This window comes from Rhinolophus hipposideros (genome assembly GCF_964194185.1).
Source record: "Rhinolophus hipposideros genome assembly, chromosome: 19".
Lineage (NCBI taxonomy): Eukaryota > Metazoa > Chordata > Mammalia > Chiroptera > Rhinolophidae > Rhinolophus > Rhinolophus hipposideros.
Window position 1 is genome coordinate 35766253 of NC_138065.1, and position 24885 is coordinate 35791137.

Below are 24885 nucleotides of genomic sequence, written 5' to 3' on the forward strand. Positions count from 1 at the left end.
AACGATGGTAAAAACAAATTCTCAAAATGGATTTGTGTTTAACTCCCACTAACTGACGGGCCAGGCGCTGCACTAGGCGGTTTCTATCTGTGACTTCATTTGCTCCTCAAAACCATGTTTTCAGGTAAGAAACTTGTCCCAATTTTACAGATGAGGAAAACAAGGCACAGAGAGGTTGAGCAGCTTGCCCAAGACCGCTCTCCTGGGTGAGCGGAACAGAATGCAACCCCGTGTCTGTTAAACGCTGAAGCCCAGCCTGCTAATGGCTATCTTGCCCTTAAAAAAACAATACTACAGAGGCATTACATGTTAAAATCAGATTTTTCTTAAAAAAAAAAAAAAAACGAACCCATAATAGTAGAAGTAGGGAAGACCCAGTAGGAGGGAGGATGCTTTAGGACAATGGGGTAGTACATGAGTGTCATTCTTTAACTTGAAATGTCTGTGGGCTGCCACACACTGCCCTGTACCCTGAGAATACAGCAGTAAGCGAGATACACTCTTTTCCTTCCCTTTAAGGAGCTGACAGAGCGGGGAATGGAAGAGCAGAGGCAGACCTTAAACAAAGAATTGCATAAATAGAAAACAGTTCAAAAGTATAAGGATGTCTAAAGATTGTGTAGTGTGTCAGATGGGCACTTGTCTTACTAGGGAGACCACTTCATGGATGGTATAGATGCCTGACCACTGCAGTGTACACCTGAAGCTGAAGCTGAATAATAGTGAATGTCAACTATAATTTAACATATATATAGTCCCGGGATGTGGGGTACAGCATAGGGAATAGAGTCAGTGGAATTGTAACCGCCATATACAATGTCCGAGGGGTAGTAGATTGGGGGAGGGGGTTATCACTTTGTGAGGAGTGTAAATATCTAACTATTATTGCATTGTTCTATACACCTGAAACTAAAACAAAACAAAACAAAACAAAAAGCTACAGCCATGTCTGGACAGGAATTGAGCTTGCTCAGAGCAGTCCATTTAAGTATCAAGAGAGCTGGGGAGACAAGCGCACATCTGTCAGAGGTCAGGCCCAGTTCTCCTGCCACTAGCAGGGCTGTGTGGACGGTCCGAGCAGAAGCAGGTTTACAAGTTCGTTTCTTTCTTCTTTAGCTACAGACATCTCTGGACTACTGGATCTAGATAAACCAAGATACTGTTTCATTTGAAAGCACAAATATGTTTTGTGAGGCCTGGGGGCTAGGGAAGACTGTGGGAGGTGTGAACCACTTGGGTATGTTTGGTCTGCTTAGAGAATTTCTGGAACAGGACTGCTGGGCAGAAATAACAAGTAGGCCAGTGGGTGGTACTGAGGGGGTTGGATTCAGTTAGCCATGCTCCTAGCTTTGGTATGCAAACCCTGGGCCAAGGTCACAACGGGGCAGGGAGAGCATGTACATGGCTCACACAAACTGCCTCTGCACGGCACCCATAGAAGGGCCATGGTCATCGTCACAGACAATGATTAAAGGAACAACAGGGCTCCCTCACGGATGGGCTTTTTATTTCAACTACAGATAGTTCCTGGCTCCCATCCGTCCTCTCTTCAGCCGAGCCAGATAGAAAGAGGTTCAGTGCCCTGTTACAATCACACACAGCTCACACCCTCTGCGTACAAATAAAGCACACACTCCACCTCCAAGACCTTCAGCAGGAAAGCTGCACAGAACAGTGTGTCCTCAGTTAATATCCTGATCTCACTGGGATGCTATATGCCAGTGGCTCCCAGAGTATATGTCTTGGCCACACCTCTCTCCTTCGCCCCAGCTCCATAAGTCAGTTCTCTGCTTATATATCTTGGATAGCTTAAGTTCAGTGTATTTGAACCCAAACTCATGATGCACTCACTAGACCCCTACTTTCACGCCTGGCCCACCTCCATGAACCCAGCCCCATGTGAGAAACTAGTCTCATAAATCTTCCCCCACCCCGAACCCTTTCACAGCCAATCCATCTCCTAGTCCCACTGGTTCCACCTCCAAAGTCTATCCAGGGTCTTGCCAATTCTTTCCACCTCCACTGACACTTCCATGGTCAGAGCCCACCTCGGCTCTCACGTGGACAACTACAATACCCTCCTTGTAAGACGCTGCATTCCTTCCACCCTCGGCCTCCAGTTCAATCTCTGCAGCAGGCAGCTCGGCTGGGTGGCCAGGTGTGGGGCAACTGGAAGAGGGAAAAGCAAGAAGTGGGGGGCAGGTGTCAAACCAGGAGGCTCTTGTGGTATTCCCATGAGGAGTGACAGGGTGTGGTAATGGGACCCTAAGGAAGTACATGGATGCCAAGTTATCTGGGTGACTCCCCAGGCTCTCTAGGGGAGAGATGATGCAGAAAACAGGGGCTGAGGTTGGGGCTTGGTAGCTGGGAGTATGGAGTTGCTATTGAGAGAATTAAGGAAGTCAGAGGAAAGATGGCTTTGGGGGTTCAAGGAAACCCTGACCTCTGAATGCTATGCCTTATTTTCCAAACACCTTTCCCTGTCCATTCTGCACAGCTTCACACATTGTATGATTCTAACCCTGGCCTCGTAGGCACACTGGTCCTGCACACTGGCTGGGAGCCACCCACATTTGCTAGTTATTTTGCTTAAATATGTCTGCTAAGTCCACTAAATGAGGTCTTTCCAAGCACGTAGACCCCCCTGACTCTTCCCCTTCTTGCTGCTTAAGGTCTGTGATGCAGGTCCCTTCACCAGATGGACAGATGCCCATCCCCATCCCCAAACTATACAGCGCCTTCTGTAAGCCCCACATCAACTACCGCATGATCCACGAATCAGTCCCTGCTTCCCAGTAACCAACCTTGGAGGAGCTCTCTACCATAAACATGGCTTCTCTCATAACCATAGAAGACATTTCTTCCCGAAAGTCATTTCTCATCCTCTAATGCCCATAGTCCTTTATCCAGAGATGTTTTCGCAGCATCACACCCGCATTAGAGTTGCTTGCTAGACCACCAGATTATGAACTCCTTGTGGGCAGGCTCTGAGAATGATTCATGTCCGGGGTCCCCACAGCCTGGCCCAGGGCCTGGAACACAGGGCTCTGTACCTACGCGACCAACGAACACATAAAGAAAGCACAGTCCACAAAGCTCTCCAAGTAAATTTTAAAACCCGAGTGATGCTTAGAAGTTTGGAAAGAATGTGCCAGATAAAGACACAGGATGTGGAGTACAGCATAGGGAATAGTCAATAGAATTGTAACAGCGATATATGATGTCAGAGGGGTAGTAGATTGGGGGAGGGGGTTATCACTTTGTGAGGAGTGTAAATGTCTATTACATTGTTTTGTACACTTGAAACTAATTTTTAAAAATGTAAAAGAAAATAATGTCCAAATTTTAACAAAAGACAAGATTATACTATAATAGAAATAAAGTTAGCGGAGCATACCGGTGGCTACTCGAGGTTCCCATATGGCCCCTGCTGAGCGTACCGGTGGCTGGGCAGTTGCACAGGCAGCCGGCAAAGTCCTCCAGGAGCCAGGTCCTCCCCCACCCCAATCCATGGAGAGAAGGGCACTGATTTCACTTCCTATACATGGAGGCGGGAGCAACGCCAAGACAAACACAAACAAGGACCTGGAAAGAAGACACAGACGCAGGGAGAGAGAATGTTTGTGGCCAGATGGCCAAGGAGCAACAGCAGGCCTTCAGAAGCTGTGAGTACACAGTTAGGCCAGAGAGCACCTCTGCTCCTACCAGCTCAGAGCTGGGTCTCAGCAGCCCACGAGGTAAAGCAAAGCTAGAATGAATCCCTGGAACCAGCCCTTCCCTCGGCTGAGATGCTGGAAGGGCATTTCACCACAGCTGTAGAATTGAACAGTGTGGGGACAGAGTCCCAGAGAGCAGTTTCCAGGCTCTCGGCCTCATGTGGAAACGTGCTGGCTCGGGTAGTGGATGGCCGTCAGCTGTGGCTAGTTGGCCGGCAGCTGTAACCAGTTAGCCAATTAGCCCCTGATATAACTGCTGCTGCTGCACTGCTGAGTCGAGCCGAGAGTGAGTCACCATTCGATCAGTGGGTTGGCAGGCAGAGAAGTGGACAGCAGGTTGCGGATCGTGTGGATTCAGCCTCCAGTGAGACTATAGTGGTGTGACTCCCCTACCTATGGCTCCGTGGGTGTTCCTTTTTGGCCTCGCCATATCCTGCGCTCTTACGTGGGGAGCAGGACCAGAGACCCCGCAGGCCACCTCGCACAACAAATGGCGGAGCGAGGAGGGTCACCCGCATGACAACAGGAACAGGCCGACAAGACACCCACCCCATCGTCCCTTCTCCCCTTCTCCTTACGCTCTAAGACACAGTTCCAAAGTAGACTGAACCGTTTCTCTTTCTAGTGACTTCAAGGAGACTCCCAGTTTGGGGCATCATAGTTATGGGTGGGGAGCAAATGACAAGTTTTAGAAAAAATGTGTTCATTGTACATTTATCCATGTTAATAGCAACCCCTGTGTTGTATAAAGGAGATCGAGAAGGGTGGGGCCCCACCCCTGAAGCTGTTTCTTCCACAACTAGCAAAGGGGAAGGGGCCCCACTGACAGACTGGTTTCAGAGCCAAGGAACTGAACGCTACTAGGAGAGGCTTCCCAAGTGAGAGGCTTTGAGCCCCGGCCATGGTCTCTGAGCTGGTATTGGGCTCAACCTCTGGCTGAGGGGAGAGCAAGAGTCTCCTTCAAAACCCTGCACAGCTGCTGGGAAACACTTCTGCAGCTCAGAACTGACGCCCCAATCTTGTTCAGGAAGAGGAGAATGAGAGACAGCTGTGGGAAGAGAACGGCAGAGCCAGAGGGAAGGAATGCAGTGCTCGGGAATGGGACAGGTCGTGAGTGTGCTCATTCCCACAGATAGGAGGAGAGAAGGAGGATGTAAGCTGGGTAAGGAATGCAGGCATGAGTTCAGCCTGCACCACAGGGCCTCTGGCCTTGCAGCAAAGTCCTTACGGCCTCAGATGAGAAACATAAATGGGTAGTGATTTCAGAACAAACATCTAAACCTGAGGCTTCCAAAGCTCAGGCATTTGGGGGACAGTGGGAACCTTCCTTTTGCAAACACCACCATCTCTCAGCCAGTTGAGGGCTGCTACCCCCCAACCCCCATCCCGCCAAGGATGCTGGGAACCTTCCCAGGTGCACACCTGGGTGGTCCAGAGGGCCAAGGACAGGGAGCCCTGGGAAGACCATGATGAATAAATCCTGAGAAAACATCGACCGCAAGCAAACAAACCAGTGAGAAGAGGGAGGAGAGGGGAGAGGGCGCCCGACGCCACCCACAGTGCCCTCACCAAGAGTGAGTGGTCCCCAGTTCTGCGGTGTAGGCAAAACTTCCATGTGGTGCTTGGCTGGGGAGTGATTCTTAGCATCTGACCCATTGTTCCTTTAGTAAAATAATTCCTTAAAGACACCGCAGTTCTTCAGTTTTGCCCCAGAAGAGCTCAAACAAAGGGCACTGCAGGAAACAGAACAAAGAAGATGCTGCCCGTTGACTACGTGTCTCTCTCTGCCACCCTTGCACATGGCGGCCGTAGGAGGGAGGCTGAAAGGCAAGGCTTGGAAGACGTGCTCATTCATCATCCCTGCTGGCCAGCCGGTCTGTTCCCCACTGTCCCTGACCAGCCACCCACACACCCTCCATATGGCTGAAAGTGATGCTTTGGGGCATTGTTGAAATGTTGCCTCTACCTGCCTGGCTGGGAAGGATGCCCATGGCGAAGCAGTGCAGTGGCACACTCTGTCCCTAACCCCAGGCAGGGACATTGCCAAGAGCCGTCCATCTACTATCTCAATACTTCTGGAATCCCTCCATCTCTCTCCCTCCTCTCTAGCACTGCTGTAGCTCAGGTTGTCAATATCTCTCCACTAAAACAATACATAAATACCCTGGCTGTCGTTTCTGCCTTTAGTCGTGCTCGCCTCCAATCCATTCTCTAATAGTACATTTCCCTGGGGAAAAATCCTTGAATTGCTCCGCCTGCCCTCAGGTGAAAGACGCTTCAAAGCAAGCCCCTACTTTCTGTGGGAGCCTCGATGCTTGCCTGCTCGGGGTCCTTTCCCCCTGCGCTTCAGCGGTAAGAGCTCATTTCATTCTCTTCCAGTGCTCTGTCATCTTTGGCCTGCCTCCATGCCCTTCCATCTCTAATGTTTTCACCTGGCTAACTCTAGTTAGCCTTCAGATCATAGTAAACATCCATTGTTCCTTGGCCCCTAATACTTGACTACAATCACGGGACTTTTCACACTGCAGGAAAATTGTCTCTGGACTTATCTGTCACCTCCTGGCAACTTTGTTTATTGTTTTCTTCTCAGCATCTAGCTGCTCAATCTTTTGTTAAACAAATGAATACAATACTCGCCAATCACAGGCTGTGAAATCGGCAACCTCTCTGGGAGGATTCCGGAAGGGCCGATGGCACTGGGGAATCAGGTCAAACCTCTGGAAGCACAATTAGGCAAACGGACTTGTCTACTTGGCTGGCTCAGCACTACTGCTTCTAACCGGGCTACGCCGAATGGTAGACCTAGTATATAGGTCATCCCATCATCAAGTAGCAAAAGATGGTTGTTGATATGTAAGCTCAAAGTAAAGAAAGGTCTATTTGTTACCTGGAAGTAACCTATGATGTGCCCTGCAGACAGCGGGCATCCAATAAAAGTTTAGAAAAAAATGGAATGTCATAACTAAGAGATTAAGCCCCTTTCTCCTTCCCATTGGAATAACACATTTTGAGTCAACCCTCACGGCTTTCCCCACTGAAGTCCTTTCTGGAAAGTTCTGGCCCAAAGTTACAGATTTACCCCATGTATCTGCCTCTCAAGAAGAAAGAGATAAGGGTTACTTTTCCTGTCTCCAGGTGGTGAAACAAAGAGGCATAAAAAAGGAAAACTGCTCCTTGGAGGCAGACACAGAACTGAAGCCACTCCAAACACTGCTCTCTCCTCCTCCCCACTCATGACAGTGGGCACAGCTGTGCCCAGCACACCCAACCTTTGAGGACTGTGAACTGCAGTCAGCATGGAAAGAGCTATGACTCCTTAGCAGTTCTCTTGTCCTGTGATCTCTTTATGTACCTGACCAGGAAACGCGCACTTAGAAGCCCAACTCATGGCCTCTGTGGAACCCAGCAACATGAGCAGACACCAGCAAAGGCATGCCGAGTACTTTTCTCACTAATATGCATAATTAAGGTCATTAAGTTATGAATGTGAGAATATTCGACTGCAGAATATTTAAATAATGAGATAACAGCTTTGCAAGAAGCCTGATTAAAGGGGGAAAGCAGCAGCTGAGAGCCCTGCAAAGTGGTAACGTCACAGAAGCCTCCACACAGTACAGAAGGAAAGCATTCTTCTCAAGCTTCTGTCCCCGCTGATCCCACGAGCCTCTATCCAGGCCTCCCCTGTCCCCATCCCCACCATGCACAGCCCCCATCTCTGGTGGACTCACAGCTGAGGGGAGAGGGTTGATAAACTCAGTAGAAGAGATGCAGAGAAATTCTCTGGGGCACTGTTATTTAATTTATCCCAAAGGCCAGTGGTATGAATAGTGAGCAATACCTGTCATGTCATAACAAGAGAAGGTTCTGGAGCTGGGCTGCGTGGGGAAGCCACCTTTGCACACTCCGTGGACCTGTGTACCAGTTTTGAAGGAGGGACTAGGCTCGGCCGTCTTCGGATACGTGCCCACTAGGCCACACCCACAGCTCTCCCTGGGGTGGGTTTACAGAGGAGAAAGAGGAATACGAATAACGACAGTGACTAATGACTCCCGCACTCGTTTATGTGGTCCCTCCTATGTGCCTGGCTTTATGCCAGGGATTCCATAGACAGTATGCCAAAGCCTCACAACCACCTTGCCAGGCGGACACCATCAGAGAGTGAGGAGCTAAGGGAAGGCAAGAAATAGAGGAGAACACCTGTATCGCCTGTTGTCATCATAGGGGCTGCCCCCCTGGCCTCCCTCACCACTCCCCACAACTTCAGTCCCTTAGAGAGGAAGAGGCAGAAGCAAAGAATCAGCAGACGAAACACAGAGCCATGCCCTGAAAGCTGACTGTCCCCCAGGGATCTGGCGCAGAGTGGATCCCGAAATGCGCTCTGAGTCACTGTGTATACAGTGGAATCTGGGCAGCTCCTCCACTTTCCAGCTGCTTTGAGGCAAAATGACCTCTCACCTTTCTATGCCTGTTTTCATATCTGTAAAATGGGAATGATAGTAATAGTCCTATCTCACAGAGCTGTGAGGATTAAAAGAGTCAATATGAGTTAAGAGTCCTTGGCCATAAATCTTAGCTCTTAATAGCATCATCAATATTGTCACTTTCCTGACTGACCAAACCACAGAAAAGCAAGACATGCTGGTACTGCTGAGCTTCTACACACAGAGCACCATCAGAGGGACCAGTCGCTCACACCGACCACGATCCAGGTGGCCCTGGAGACCCTCCTTGAAGCCGAGCACTGGTTCCCCCCAAGTCAGTCCTTCGGCCTTCTGTTCCTGACACGTGGCCCTGATCCCAGTGAACTGAGACTGGTGCTCATAATAAATGTTCACACGGACAGTTTCGAGCAAGAGAGCTCTGTGTGAGCCAAATGTCTTCCATCTCAGGGAAGAAAGAACAAGGTGGAAACAGCCCAGTGTACCCTTGTTCTCAGGGGCAGCTGTGGGTGTCGGGGAATACCTCAGACTTAGGTGTAAGCTCTGGTTTTTCCACTCAGTAGCTGTGTCATGTCGGGAAAATCGGTCAGCTGCTCCACGCCTCACTTCCTCATCAGTGTTACCATAAGGTCTAAGTGGCATAACGTGTATGATTCACTTCATTTGCAGCAAAGCAGTATACCAATGCAGAATTAATAGCCTCTTTCTCCCTAAGTCAAATCCACCTGCTTCAGTGTACAAGCTCTCACCTCCCTCAAATCAGACCTCACCTGTATACTCATTCATATTCTCCCGCTCTCTCTCTCAGCTGGCGTCAGGGTGTCAGAGGAGCAGCTGGGTGAAGGCAATGTGGATGGCAAATCCAGTCATGTCTGAACTCCCAGCTGGGCTGGTTGTGGAAAGGTCAGCATGTGACCTCATGCAAGTCCTCTGCCTTTCCCAAGCCTGGAGCTTGGCATCTAAACCTGGGCATTAGACACAGTCAAGTCTCCAGGACAGAGCTGACTGTGAAAAGCAGGTCTGTGATGTAATATGGGGCAAGTGGCAGGCATTTTTGGCTGCCATGGTGGACATGGTAGCAGGGGACAGAATGAGAAGATGCTGTGGGGTCAGATATCACTGTTCAGCCCCCCATGTCTCCTCCCAGACTCAGGTAACATTCAGGAGCACCCACTAGAGAGCAGTGCTGATATGTCCTTCCACACAATGACAGTCACGGCTCTAGCTTTCAGCAGTATCTCAGAAAAATTAAGAGATTTCCATAACTATTTCCCATGCCTCCTTTCACTACATGGAAATAAGAGACATCCAGGGGGTGAAATTCATGAGACAGTGTTTCCAGCTACCCTATCCGTAATAAAGTTGTGGATTGATGAGCTACCCGTTTTGCTATTAATTCCCTGCTTTCTCTCACATTTGCTCTGATTCTCTCACGAATAGATTTAGGAAGCTCCCCTGTAAGTTTCTGAAGAAGTGGGAGTAGGGGAGTGGTCCTAGAGCGTGCCCTGCTTTTATACTGCACAACATGAAGGAATGATTAAATGGGCCAGAACACCCCCAAATTGGTGACATGTTGATCAAATTCATGGATGACGTGAGGCTAGGGAAGTAATAACCAAGAGGGTAGATTAAAGATCACAATCCTTAAATATGGCAACAGCACAGCAACAAAGGAAAAAAAACAGATAAATTGGACTTCATCAAAATTAAAAATTTTGTGCAAAGAACACCATCAAGAAAGTGAAAAGGCAACCCACAGGAAAGAGGAAAACATTGGCAAACCATATTATCTCACAGACAATCAAATAGTCAAAAAGGAATCTAAAATGATAACTTGGTCAAAGCTGAATCCGGGCACATGAGGACAAGAAGACTGGGATTGACTTACATGCAAGGCCCCAGGAGTCAGGTAAGTCAGGTAAGACTGGTGCAGGGGACCAAGGTCCCCTTCCCAGGACTGACACCTGCAAGTGGCCAGGAACAGTAGCCTTCCTTAAGTGCCAAGAAGTTGTACCCTGTGGGGGAAGGGCTTGTCCTACTTGTAGTTATGGAGTTGGGTCCAAAAAGCTAATTGCAAAAGCCAAGAATGGTAGAAATGTGGTTTCTTCATGTATACATGCTTGCCAAAAACAAGCTTTGTTTAGGAACATTGGTCTAGGGTGAGATTCTGTGAGAGGAGCAAGAAAGGGAGAATATAACAACCACATCGTGTCTTCTAGCCCAAGCTGAAGAGAATCCCAGTCAAGGTCTAAGAAAAGAGACTCAATTTATTTATTTTTTTATAAAAAGCAAGTCAAATGAAAGCTTTCTATTTCTGGCAGCATGATGTCATCCTGCTCTGTGCCAGAGTTTAGCTCAGGTGGGAGGAGGGCACTTCCCCCAACATTAAAGCAAAGTACAGAGCTTCTGCATGTCATTGTGGGTGACACGGAAGGAGTAACATCAGCACTTTGGTAGAGAAAAAGAGCTACCATCCAGCGGGTAGAGGTCACGGCTGGGAAACCATGTGGTCCACGACAGGAGTGGCCAAGGAAGGAAAGATGAGGGCAGTGAAGGTCACTCCTGAGTCCACATGAGACATCACTAATAGTCCTTAACCCATAAGCTGGGTTCTGATGACCTTGTAGGAAGTGATAGGAAAAGGAATCATATTGTTCATACTACCGTGACTTTGTTCCATGACTATGTTCCCAGATTGGAGCAGCCAGGGGAAATGGGAAGACCCATTTGGATAAATGTCAAATCATGGATTTGGATCCAAAAAGCCATCTGTAAAAGCAGAAGATGTAAACACATGGTTCACAGCTGAACCTCCAAGGTTAGTAGTTCTGCAACTTAGGACTTCTAGCTGGGCACCAGTCAAGTTTTAGTCAACAATGTGGTGTAATAGTCAAAAATACAAAATGGAATTAAGTCTAGGGAGATGTACATATAGAGGTGGTGAGGAGTGGTGGAAAGTGCTCAAACCTGGAAGACTGGGATTTGGGGAGACTTAAGTCCTTTTGTTGCTTTGCTACTAGCTTGTCGAGTCACCTCCTCTCTCTGGGCCTCACCTTTTCATGTGCATGATGACGCTTTTAGGACAGATGGTCTCTAAGACCCCTTCTAGTTCTGATGCTTTCAATCTATGAATCGGATTTCAAAACGAAGGAAGTAATGGGCCTGCTCAGTTCTGCTCTGGCCAAACCACAGGCAGACAACTGAGTTTGGGCCCCTCACAAATGAGACACGAACAAACGGGGAGAGAAATGAGATCATTGTTATCTAGGATGGAGAAAATTCTCAGAACCATACGGAAGAAGCTGGTGGTATCCCTCTTGGGGAGGTAAAGCCTCAAGGCAGACATAATGGTTTTCAAATACGTGAAGCATCGTTATGTAAAAGAAAAGCTAAATTTGTCCCATGAAGTCCCAGGAGTAAAGTACCAAGAACAAGGGATAGAATGATAGGGAGGGAATTTTAGCTTTATGTAATAGGGGAATGCTCACCTTTGAGGTTATCTGTAAGAGGAATGGACCCGTTCCAAGAGGCGTTCAAACTTCAGACAAGGGGTTCAAAGATCTAGAGAGTCAGTGGGCTTCATAACATTTGAGGTCCTTCTCAATTCCAAAATTCTGTGAGTGCCCATGAGATTACGGGGATCTGATTAATTATCACAGTAAAAGGATGGCTGATGATCCATCTGTCTTCACACAATCTCTAAATGGTTGGTACACAGTAGGGGCTTAATAAATATCTGGGGAAGGGTAGGGAGAGAGAGAAACAAAGATGGAAGGCTCAAATCACGCATGCCACTCTGTGTCCAGAAACGCCTTTGCTCAGAAACCCTGCCTGCCCTCCACTTGTTAAGGTGCTGGATTCCAGCCAAGGCCTCCAGGGCCTGCCTGTGAGCACAGCTCGGTGTAATTAAACACCTGAGCTTCCCAGGAGAGAGGGAATCAAAAGGACAATTAGGGGAGAACCTATGGCTTCTGACTCTTCCCTGCCTTCCTGCTTGGTTTTTGGCAAAGCTGGGCCTGCCAGACCGTCCCATGGTCCGAGAGCGCCTCCCTTTGTGTTGTCTCTGCAGAGCTGCGGTCAGCCTGCTGCTCTCTGCGGAGCTGCACATCTAGGCCTTGTTTTGTAGGGACCCTTTGGAGCGCACTGTTGTTTGTCCGATGGGTACATTCTGCTTCCCTCATACCTAACCTGGGGAGCTCTAAGAAGGTGCCTGGCCTCAGCTGTGCTGTTAGGATCGGGAAGAGGGACTCCCCTGGCCTGCTCTGGCTTTGCTACCCCAACCAGCCCAGCTCCTCTCCTCACCCCGCCAACTAGGAAGAGCAGTCACCCTTCTGAACACAGTGAGCCTTATAAGCAGGGCACCTGCAGCTCCACAGAGCTCATCGGTGATCTTTTCCATATTTGATTTTCTATTTCTAAGCCTCCTGCTCTTTCATTTGCTCTTCCTACCAACACTTTTCTCCTTGCCAAGATTTCTTGTGGTGACAGTGGGTTTTTCATCACCACGTAGCTATGATTCAGAGCCAGACCTCTAGCTGATGAGAGCTAAAATTATTCTCACACACGCACAGAGGACCACAATGGGAAAAAGTGAAAATGGAAACATTTTTTGAGTCTGCAAAGTCCTATCAGGTGAGGATTAATGGAGCCGGCCCTGCACGCTCCACACGTTTTGCGGCATCGCCACCGAAAAAGATTTTCATCTTGATATATAGTTCCACAGACAAACCGTTATCGAGCTCTTCCATATGCAAAGCATTGTGCTGTCCTTATCCCATCACCACCTTTGCACACACCTCCTCCAGCCTCTACCCCCAGCCAACGTCTACCAAAGTCCCTTGCTGAACTGTTGAACAAACAATGCAGACCAAGGGTGCAGAGGATGGCATCATCAACTAACGGGCCATCTGTGGCTCTGGGCTGGACACCAGGCAGAAACAAAGGTTCTGAAAGGGAAGAGACTTCCCTGTCCTTTATGCCACTGAACTTGCATCATCCCCATTTTACAGAAGAAGAAACAGTCTCAGGAATTAAGTAGCTTGTTCTCTTGACTATTAAGTAGTGGCGCCAGAATTCATACCCATGCTTATCTCTTTTGATCCCATGGACTGTCTATGCTATAATGATTTTAGAAATTGAAATTCTGTTCCTCACCGAACATCAGTTGTCCATGCAGCCTGACTAATTTCATCAACAGTGGGGATAGCTTTCAGAAACCATCCTCATTATCTAGTGTCCTCTCTGGATAGCACGGATTCAAAGGGGGTGCTGCCCAGGAGAAGGGGGCAGTCTGTGATGGAAACAAGCTGACCAATATCACAGCTGTGGCATCTCTGGTTTAAGAAACCGAGCAGTATAATCCAGGAATCACTGTTGGTCCTCTGGTGGTTTTTCTAAGTGACAATTGAGATCTAGGTGTTCAAAAAATTCAGCAAATCAGCCTTACTGCACCTGTGGTAATCCCTATCTCTTGGCCTGTGACAGACTGGCCGGGGAAAAGGGGGTCACCAAGCACGAAGCCTACTGCAGGAAGGGGTCTGAGCTGCTGACAAGCCACGAGGCACAGAGTGGGATCAGCAGATTGTTCTTTCTTTCTTTCCACTGTCCTGTTTGGTAGGAAGGGGTGGTGGCTGCTTTCCTTGCTGGCTTCTGCTCCAGGCCACCCTCATGGGGCAGCAGTGCTGACAGGCGGAGACACCGTGAGGGCGGGGTCAGAGATCTGGGTTTGAATTCTGACTCCACCAGTCTCAAGAAGGTTGGCCCGGGGGAAGATGACTGACCTCTCTGAGCTTCAGTTTCCTCACCTATAACACCTGTGACACAGAAGTGTCAGGAGACTTAATGAGAAGGTGTATAGACTCTTCTACACACAGCGTATGCTCACCAACTTACCATGATTAGTATTATTCTCACCTATCCATCTTTATAAGTCAGGAAATCCTATCCATTATTCACTGGCTAAGGAAAATCTCCTTAGTACCCCTCTCACTGTCTTCCCAGAAGCAGGAAGGCACAGACTGGCTCTGGGGCTCATTCCATGAACATCCTCTGCTTCCCAGCTTTACATGCTTTTTCCTGTTTGCATTTGTATTTCCCAAGCCAGACTGTAAGCAAACTGAGGAAGGGATGATGTCTTCTTTTCTCTCCCTTCCTCCATTCCTTCAATATCTATTGAGGCCACTGTGGACCAGATAATAACCCACACAGCCCCTGAGCTAAGGCAACTTGAAGTCCAGTGGGGGAGACACCTGCACACAGATGCAACGAGATAAATCTTAGGAAAGCCCTCAGTGCCTGGCGCGGAGCTGTTCCCAAATGCATGCGCTGGGTACTCCTGACCCCTCCTTGACCCCTGACTGGGTGAGGCACCCCACACATCTTCCATCACCGCCTGTGCTTTCCTTAATACAGGCTCGTCTCTTTTCAGAGCAATTACTCGTTTACTCGTCTGGCTCCCTCAGCGGACCACAAGCAACGTGAGGTTGTGTCCGTCTCATTCAGTGCTCCATCCTCTGTATTCACACAGGGCCGGGCATACGGCAGACCCAAAAATAATGTTATGAAATGAACAAAGAGGTCCTTAGGTAAACTTTTGATTGATTGGGGTTCTGGGGAATTGGCAGGTAAATCTAACATGTGTTTCTCAGAAACCGTATTTATGCATGTATTTTTAGAAAATACTTCTCTGGTGGGCATTCAACCTCTCACCAATTTTAAAGAAGAGAAAAGAATTATTTTCTCTTCTGTGTGATTTCTCTCTAGCTATCGGTAGTTGCCAGCCTATCAGTGGAGAGCCACAATTTAAAGGCTTGATAAAGCTCAAGACATATGAAAATTGATTAATAAAGTCCTTTGATGAAAATAGAATGGAGGCCTTAACCACTCTCCCCCCATCTTCACCTCCTCTCATCAAGGTCTGAGGACATCCCATGAAGGCAACCAGCTGCCACAATCTACCATCCTAACCTGTGATCTGTGGCTACTAGTACCAGTGGCCATCGTCATGATCTGGAAAAGCAGGGAAAACATGGAGCTAGGAGGAATGACACGTGCCTGAGCCCAGCTCTGCTTCTCGCTAGCTGTGTGACCTTCAGCAAATTACAGCAGGTCATTTCATTATAACATTGATGAGATGCCACAGGAACTTAATTCTTGTTGATATGAATTAGCCCATGGTAAAACTGGTTTTCGCACGTTATACATCCTTTTGCTTAGAGTCTGCATTCAGTGAGGACTTACTCCACTCCACAATTTCCTCATTCAAAACTTAAAGAGACTACTACCTGGGACAATAGACCCAGAAACCACAAACACACAAGATTTGGTGATAGCAACATCTCTACCTGATAATTTCCATGTGAATAAAATTATATTTTAAAAAAGGATTTTGCAAATGATGTGGAAATCTACAAGGTCAGAGATAATACTCCGCACCCGGTCGGCTTCCCTCTAGCAGAGCTTCCTAACATCTAAGACTTTCGTTATGAATTCTTCTGCCCAGTGTAGTCATCCAGCTATGAACAAAGATGTCTTCCTACAACAACATACATTATCAGACATCTTGTCAATATAATTATCATTCAAAATTCTAGAGAAGGCTTCCCGCCCCCCCCCATCTCTGCAGTCCTTCCACGGCCCCCTTCTCTCCTCTACGTTTATCCCTCCTCCCCAACACCAAACAGACAGCAGAGAACATTTTCCCCTCCACATCCTAAAGTAATCAGCAAGGGAAGCAGCAAAATAAAGTGCACCTTTGATGTCACGTAAACTGGGTTCCAAACCCAATTTGTCCACCTCTTACCCTGTGACCTTGGGTAAGTTACTTCATGTCTCTGAACCTCAGTTATCTTATCTGCAAAACAGGGATAACAAAGCCTATTTATGGGGTTCTTGGGTAGGAAAAAGTTCCCAGCAGGACACCTGGCATGTCTTGGGTGGCTGATGCATGAATGCTTCTAGTCCTTTCTCTCCTTGTCTGGGGGAGCACTCTCACTCTTCTTGGTACTGTTTCCTGCCCAGTGAAGACGTCACCAGTCAGGCCACGATACTGATACCTCAGAAGCTTCGCTGACCACACGAATGACTTTCTTCTCCATTACAAGCTTGCCCTAACTTGCTCTGCAATCAGGCCAACATTTTTTTTTTTTTAACGAAGCTTTATATCTAGGGAAACTCAATCCAGATATATGTATATTTAATGACCTATACATTAAATACAGCTCTGTACCTGATGTTTTATGCAAGTTCAAATTCTCTTAAATTCGAGCATACCCAAAGGACGAGCTAATGGTTGAAAAACATCCTTGTTTGATGAGTCCTAGAAATATGCTAGAAGAGGACCATGAAGAGAACTACCATTGTGTGAATATCCCATGTGTGAAGAGCTGTGTTAGATATGTTGCATGATTTCATTTTACTTCCCTAAAACTTGGTCAGGGAGGGCCTGGTATCTCCATTTTCAGGTGAGGAAACTGCCAAAGGTCAAAGCATTAATCAAGAGCAGAGGTGAGTCTGGAAGCAAGAATTGCCTGGCTCCAAAGCTCAGGCTCTTTTTCCCACGTTCCAACAGCATGTACCCAGACACAAAGGAGAAGAAGGGCAAGGAGACCCACAGGTCCTGCTCCCCGGAAGCCTCGAGTTTCATGAGAGCTAGGCAAATATACACGAGGCAAGAAAGATAAGTATGAAGTCAAAAGACTCCGTAGAGCAATTGAAAGAGCAGTGTACATTTGTAAAGTTCTAAAAGCAACTGAATAGACCCAAAGCAGGGTATGCCAGCCTTGAGAGTATCAAGACAAATATGAGTCAAAAACCAGGAGGAAGTAATCAGATTGTTTCTGGAGGAGAGGAGGAAGGGATGTAGAAGACAGAAAGTAGCCTGAGGTTGTGTCAAAGATGGGAATACCTATCTGAAAGGCTTTTATAAAAATCAGGTTCTAGAGAAAAATAAGCTGATTGGCTGGCTAGAAAAAAACCTCTAAGAATAAATGAGAAATGATAGTTATTTCTCCTACAGCATTCTGGACACTGCCCCAATTCTCAAAAGAAACATAAACTCAAAATAAAATTAAACAGCATCCTCATGCTTCTGAGAAGGGAGTAACAATTATTATTTTCTTTTTTCTAAGAACAGGAAAGAAAAAATTAACTAGGAAGAGCAAGAAACAATTGCTATTATTAACGATAGAATCACAACATCTGAATGTATAAATTTCAGCTTTTTCCAAGTGCTATCACACATCATTATCTCACTTAGTTCTCACTTCCATGAAATTGTCAGGAGAGCCTCCTACCCCCTAGTCCACAGACATTAAGGGCACAGCACAAAGCACAGAGCAGATCTAGGCCTTGAACCACAGTCTCTCAGCTAGCAAGTCAGGGATGAAGCTCAACAGTGGCTGCCTGTCACGGAGGGCTAATGTTTGCTGGTAACAATGGAAGGGAGATGAAGAGAGGAAGGAAAGCTGCAGCAGTCAGACATAGTTGGTGGTTCCCCACAAGCTGTTCTCCTTGTCTAGGTTACTGAGCACGTGACCACCCACAATAAAGACTACATCTCCCAGCCTCCTTTGTAGCTAGGAATGGCCAGGTTACCAAGTTCCAGCCAATGTGATATGAACAAAGGTAAGATGGACAATTGCTTAGCCTTCTTCTCAAAGTCAAAGAATTCAGCCAGCCTTCCCCTCCCTCTTCTTTCTACTTTCTAGGGGAAAAAAGAACATATGGCGGAAGCTGGAACAGCCATACGGGATCCTGATATGGGAGTCACGTGCTGAAGGCAGCAGAGAAGCCTGGGTCTCTGACGACTGCAGAGCAGCCGGACCAACCCTAAACTCTCAGGAAATATGTGCTTTGTTGATGCTACTATTACATTACTCCGTGTCTCTGTCCAGCAGCACAACCCATATCCTAATAGAGAAGCTTTGCCGATACCACTGAAGACCACTTCCAAAACTCCAAAGTCTTCTCAAGTGTTCAGATTCAACAAATCTATAATATTTATCAAGCACCTACTACGTGTCTAAAGTCTCCTCAGAGTATCTTTACAGCCTCCTGGGAGATGTGCCTCAGATCAGTTTAGAAAAACCAGTATATTGACATAGAATGCAAACAGGCATATTCAGTAAAGGTACAATGGAAAGAAACAAGAAATGTTTAACTGAGATCAGGAAACAGGCAGGGAAAAGTCCATATTTGCTAGCGAAATGAAATATTTGCTACGCTGCAATGAGGCCACAAAGCATGCTGCAAGTAGGTAAGAGAGTGTGGTCAGAGGTCCAGGGGTGCAGTTCACTACTGTCCCTTCCCTCTGAGACAGAAGGTGACGCAAGGAGCCCAGTTACTCTCTGTGAGCTCCCAGGTCCGGAGGGAGTGGGGAGAGCTGACTAAAACACTGATGAGGGTGACATCTGGCCAGCAGAACTAGAGGAGGGGCTATTCAAGACTAAACAGATGTTCCCAGAGGTGCCTTCAGCACGGACATCCTGCTCTGGTTTGAAGGAGCTGAGATGGGGGACGACGGGGAAGAAAGAAATGAATTCAAAGACACGGGTGTCATGCGGTGCTGAGAGAGCAGACCAAATGTTCATTGTGGGGAGGGGGAGTGTCTGGAGTAGCAGTACAATGTCTAGACCCCCTGCCACTGTCAGAGAGAAAGGAAAAGAATGAGGCTTAATTATAACGACAGGATGACAGCAATGACATTATGAGGAGAGGATCAGAAAAGTGCAAATCCTATTTAAGAAAATGGGAACTGTCTTTTCACCATCAAATTCTCCCGGGAGAGCTCCCCACGATAGATGCGTGTCCCTGACCTGAGATGGAAACCTCCCAAACGAAGGAACTCTTCCTCCGAATTGTCCCTCCTGGAAGGATCCCTCAGAGGACTGGGGCAGGTTCAGCTCACAGTGAGGGCTCCATCTCCAGGCCTTAGTCACTGGCTGGTGGCAGGGCTTGTCTCTGGGCTTCCCACAGCCCCCACCACGTCAGACCTCGGACTCTCGGAGAGTCGCTCACAGCGGTAGTCTCCAAATCCTCAGCACATAGTTGGGTTCTATCGAGGAGGCCTCAGTAGGTGCCCATTGAAAGGGGTACATCCCTTCCCACATGTCACAGAGAGGGCCAGAGTGGCCATGTGCTTCTCTCAGCATCACCAACATACAGCAGATGTATAAAAAAAGACGTGAGGGGTCCACTCACCACACCTCAGCATAAGCCCTTGCAGGAGACCCGGAGCCCCAGGTGAGGAGGGCAGGGTGATCAGGGCAGGGGCTGGCTTGCCCCTGGCCCAGGCCAAGATCCCAGAATGGAAGGCAGACATAAAACCAGGCAGTTGGAGACACGGTAGATCACCCACACCCATAGCTAATCACAAATACTCATTTTAGCCAACAATTTTCACCTTTTCCTATTGCAATTTTTATCAGAACTGAGGAAGATAGGCAAAATTGAAAATACTTAGTTTTCCTGCTTCCTGGCATCCTCTGGGGAATTAGCTGAGTTATAATGAGCTATTCAGTGCCAGAAAGCAGAGAGGAAAAGCAACAGAAGGCTTCTGGGTAATCTGTACTTCAGCTAACACACTGCAACAGAATAGCCAAGAAATACTGTTACCGATGCATGTAAAATTCAATGCCAAGAGGTAAAACATTACAGTATCACCTGTATTTCAAAAGACCACTGGCTTTGTGTTTCCTTAAACACCTTAAGGAATGCTGCACCTGATCGCTGGGATACCTAGGAAGAGAGAAGCACTGACACTTTGGCATAAATGCAGGCTGTCCTCAATGGTCCCTGTCACCAGACACGCCAATTCCAGGGTCAGTCCAATCCCTTGAGTCATGCAGCAAGGATGTAAGTGTGTATGGGTGCACACATAGGCAAAGCAAGGTAAAAGAGAACCCCGCAAATCTAATAAGACGTCAGCACTTATCCTGAACAAAGGTTGTCTGGAATGTGAGTTTAAAAAGATAATTGCCATCAAATTACTCAGAGTGCCATACAATGTTAGTACAAGAATTTGTCAGACACGTCACACAGAAAATGGAACAGCTGTAACTGTGACAGGCTGCTGAAAAATGGCCAGTTTCTGAAGCATCTGGTCCTGAGTCTGTACCACATCTTGTTCTTAAATTAAAACAACAACAAACACGCATACATAAAGCTTCCGGTGCAGAACTGCTGGCTTGTTGAGAATTTTCAAAGTGTTGGTAAGTCTGTGTGGACAGGCTGGTGGACTCTGTAAATCACACCAACACAGGTGGGCTTTGTGGGAAGAACCAGGCTTCTAATTCAGACGGGCCTGGATCCGAATCCTGTCTGTCCTGCTTCCCAGCACCACGTTCCTGGGAAACTGAGTTAACTTCTCTGAGCTTCCATTCCCTATAAGATGGAGATAATAATCTCTCAGGTATAGAATGCTGGTGATCAGTAGAAAGAGTGTGTAGCGTATCTACACAGTGACTAACAAATAACAAGTGTTCAGGAAACGGTGTTACTGTTAATTAGACTTGCCTACCTAAACAAAACATCAGACCCGGCTACATAACACAGACGTGAGACTACCTGTGTATTACACTTTATTTAAAGAAATGGAAACGTCACTCAACTCTGAGAAAGTAGGGAGAGAAAGAGGTGAATAATTATTTGAGATTTTCCTCGGAGACTGTACCCAGGAAACATGCTCTCCATAGAAGAATGGTTTTGGAGAAATAAACTGTTTAACCTTATTATATGCCACCATAACTGTTTTCTTTTTTACTTTTCTGTCAGGTAAAAAGTTGCAAGAAAGTCTCCTTGCATTTGAAAGCCCTTAGGGAGCCCATGAAATGGGGCCCATTTTTTAACTGACCACTCTTAGCAAATTTTCTGTGATGGATGTAATGAGGTATTTCAATTGACAAGTGTCTCATCTTCCCCTCTAAGAGATAGAAATGTGCCCTAACACAGTATATCTATCTGATTGTTTACTGGGTGCCCCAAGGCTCACAAAAATGCTGCAAGCACTGCCTAGAAAAACTGGTGCTCTTAAGGCTGAAACAGTTCTAGAAGAGCAGAAGTCTTAAATACTTTTACATGACATGAGAAAGCACCTCAAGTTCTGATTAAACGAAAGCAATTAGCCACCTACAGCTACTTATCGCTGTCTCCCATGGTCAGGCAATCATCTCTATTAAAACCCATTTTAAAGCAAGGAGCAAACCCTAAAGCGCCATTGGCACACACTTCCCACAAATCAATTACCCCTCAGATGCATTCAGCAAACTACTCAGAGGCAAGCTCTGTGCCTTGCAGAGAGGACTGCATCAGACATGGTGAGGTGCTTGCAAAAAAAAAGGAAGCTGGCAGCAAAGGTGACAATTTGGGATAACAAGATCCATTCTCAGAGGGGGACTCTGGATCTCTCGGTGGGTTGGACAAAGCATGACAAGCTGAAGCCTCAGGTTTCCCTGGTCTTAGAGCTCCCTGGTTAGTACAATTGATACGTTAACTCCACTCTGAGAACCGGAACAAGCAAAACAGTTGCTGCATGCTGGAACCAGAGTCCAGCTACATCATGTCCAAGCTGAGGTTTCACGGGAGGACTGTCCTCTCCCGTGTCCTAATTTGTCCCTAAAGTGCCAAGAGGGTACACTGGACAGGTTCACCATGAGTCCGGTCCACTCAAGTCCCAGTCTAGTTAGGGGAGCCTCTCCCAAGGTTCCCTTTTGTGAAGGGAGCCCATGGTCTCCAACTGAAGCACATTTCCAGAACTGGCAATGGCAACAACTACACAATGGTTAATGGGTAAGTGATTGAGATTTAAGGACCTTGCTCAAGAGCTGGGGTTGTTTTTGTTTTTCAAGTCCAGCCAAGTGAATCCCATTACCCATTACTTCTCAACTGAACAAGAGCTTCCCCCCTCCCCCCGATTTGGAACATTTCTCAACCATCAAGCAAACATCAAAAATGTTGATTTAGGCCAATGCTTCCAACAGAAAGATTTAAAATATTCCTAGGAACCACATTAAAGAAAAAGAAATATGAAATTAATTGTAGTAGAATATTTCATTAAGCCCCTATGTAAAAATAAATTATCGTTTTAACCTGTAATCAATATGAAAGATAATGAGATATTTCACTTTTTTTTTTCATACGTTCTTTTTCTGGTACCATATTAGACTACACAGATGTAGGGCTATGTCTAAATTGACATGAAAAGACTTCCACAGCTACTGCTTTATGAGCAAGCAGTTTACCAAATTGTATGTATAGCATGACCTCATTTTAACTTTATAAAAATCTGTATCTGTGTGTTCAGATATGGATAGAAAACAATCTGTGAGGGAGAGACCAGAAGTAATAATAACATTTGTCTCGGAGAGGCAGAATAATGGATGGTTTTTATTTTCTACTTTGTGCTTTTTATAGCATTTTCTAAATTTCTTTGCAGCAAACATGTACTTCTTTAATTATCAGGGAAAACTATAAAGTTAGTCTTTTAAAAAGAAATCTCTCCCTTATTTTAAGTTATTACACCCTGATCCTGTGACACAGCAGCCATGACTCTATGTCCAGCTCATAGAAGGGACGGCCCCCGCCATGCCCCCCCTTCCAGCCCCAGCAACTGCCATACTTACAGCCAATCATCATAATGGCCACTGCAAAGATCTTCTCGATGTCTGTGGAGGGGGCGATGTTCCCAAAGCCCACGCTGGTGAGGCTGGTCATGGTGAAATACAACGACGAGATGTAGACAGAATTCTTGCTGGGACCACCTTCCCACTTCCCCGAGCCAGACCCGTTGAACTGGTAAGGGGTGCCAATGTCCATTGCCAGTTGGTACAGCCAGCTGTTGTTGCGGATGGTCTTGGTGTCCTCGTCGAAGATCTCATAGTCCCCGATGCTGTACCAAATGCAGGCCATCCAGTGAGCAGCCAGCCCAAACACACACACCAGCAGGACCAGCACGGCAGCTCCGTACTCGATGTAGTGGTCCAGCTTACGGGCCACGCGCCCCAGACGCAGCAGCCGGACGACTTTCAGAGAGCTGAACAGGCTGCTGATACCCTGGGAGAAAAGCAGCAGAACATCAGGGCCTAGAACAGAAGACACACTGCTTCCCTCCTCTCCACCAGCGCTGTTTCGTTCAGCATAGTGTTTTGCCACAAGATGTATGATAATACTATGCAACCCTTAGAAAATTGTTTTAAAATAAGTCATGATATGGAGACATGCTCATATAGATCTGTATACAGAAACACAACATAATTAGAATTTTATTTAAGGTGTAGGGGAGATTTCTACTGAAAAGCAAATAAAAAAACAAAACAGACAAGACCAATAAAATTAGAATTTTATCTAATTATATTGTGCATAATTATACAAATACGAGTATGAGCATTTTTTCATATCAGGACTTACTTTAAAACAATTTTAAGGCTTGGATATTTCACATTAAGTAATATGAAATATTTTAAGAGTTGCACAGCATTTATTTCATATTGTATAATATTTCATTCTAATTATATTGTGTGTGAGTATACAAATATTCCTGTATTGAAAAATGGTCAACATTAACAGTGTTTATAGCAGCACTGTCAAGTTACAGAATTACAGGCAATTCTTTGTTATATTTGTATATATTTTTGTTATACGTGTATATATTTACTTAATCTCCATAATTAAAATTTTTACTTTTACAATTACAAAAAATATATTTTAAAAATAAACGTAGCTTTTAAAAAAGATAAAAATGAATTAAAGAAACAGCTGAGAAGAACTGAGATTCCGTTACAAATCCTTGGAGGGCTGCATCGCTACTGTCAGGCCAGGGATTATACAATCAGATGTCATGTACTTAAACACAATCAATCAAGGAATCTCAGAGCTAAAAGGAACATTTTGATTTCACCTGGCCAAGCCTCCTCTCTTCTGTCGGTGTCTGCCGATTCCACCAGGACAGATCTACTCTCTGAAAAGTAGTTCTCTAGGGAATAGCACTGTGGTAGTGGAAAGAACATCAGAAATCTGGAAAACGGGGTCTGAGACTAACTTGCTATGCAAATTTGGATGATTCAGTTACCCCTCGATTCCCTCATCTACACAATGAGGGAGGTGAACTAGAAGGTCTCCAAATCTTCTCCAAATACTAATCCACCCTTACCTCCAATGGGAACTGAAACAAATACAGAAGTCACACCATTCAAAACTCCTATTCCACATGATTCTATGGTGTAGAGAGGGAGATTTCCATTAGCTTTTCCTACTTCCATTAAAAAACAAATAAACGAACAAGCAAAATAGAGACATTTCTTTGACTCAAGACTTCGGTCTCCCTTCCTTACACAGCAAAAGTCCAACAGCAGAATGACGCCCTTCACCAAGTATTGTGAATGACTTCACACTCTTCGAAACACTGGACAGTTCTCAGGTCACTGCTATTCTCTCTTGTCCCATGTACCCTTAATGACAACCACCAAGAGTCAGGATATGTCACCGACAGAAGGAAAACATGTAAATGATTTCGGAGTCTCACCAGGGCTGCTTCCTCTTCTTGAGCACACAGCTAAACTACATTTTCCAGACTCTTTCCATCTAAGTGGGTCTCTGGGACTAGTTCTCACCAATGAAATGTAAGGTGAGACGTGTGTCACTTCCAGGCCAAGGCAGCTAAACATAAGTGCACTTTCTCTACATGCTTTCTCTTCCCACTGGCATGCCTTACAGATGAGGTTAGTGTGACCTTGAAG

At 46.4% G+C, this 24885-nt stretch overlaps 1 protein-coding gene across 3 annotated transcripts in view; it reads right to left on the minus strand.

The window, feature by feature from the left end:
- Window positions 1-24885, minus strand: part of KCNH1 (potassium voltage-gated channel subfamily H member 1) — a 335068-nt gene that overhangs the window by 174922 nt on the left and 135261 nt on the right. For all 3 annotated transcript variants that reach the window (XM_081026796.1, XM_081026798.1, XM_081026797.1), the window contains one exon: window positions 22774-23203. In XM_081026796.1, coding sequence (XP_080882922.1) covers window positions 22774-23203 — 430 coding nt within the window. The remainder of the gene's footprint in view (window positions 1-22773; window positions 23204-24885) is intronic.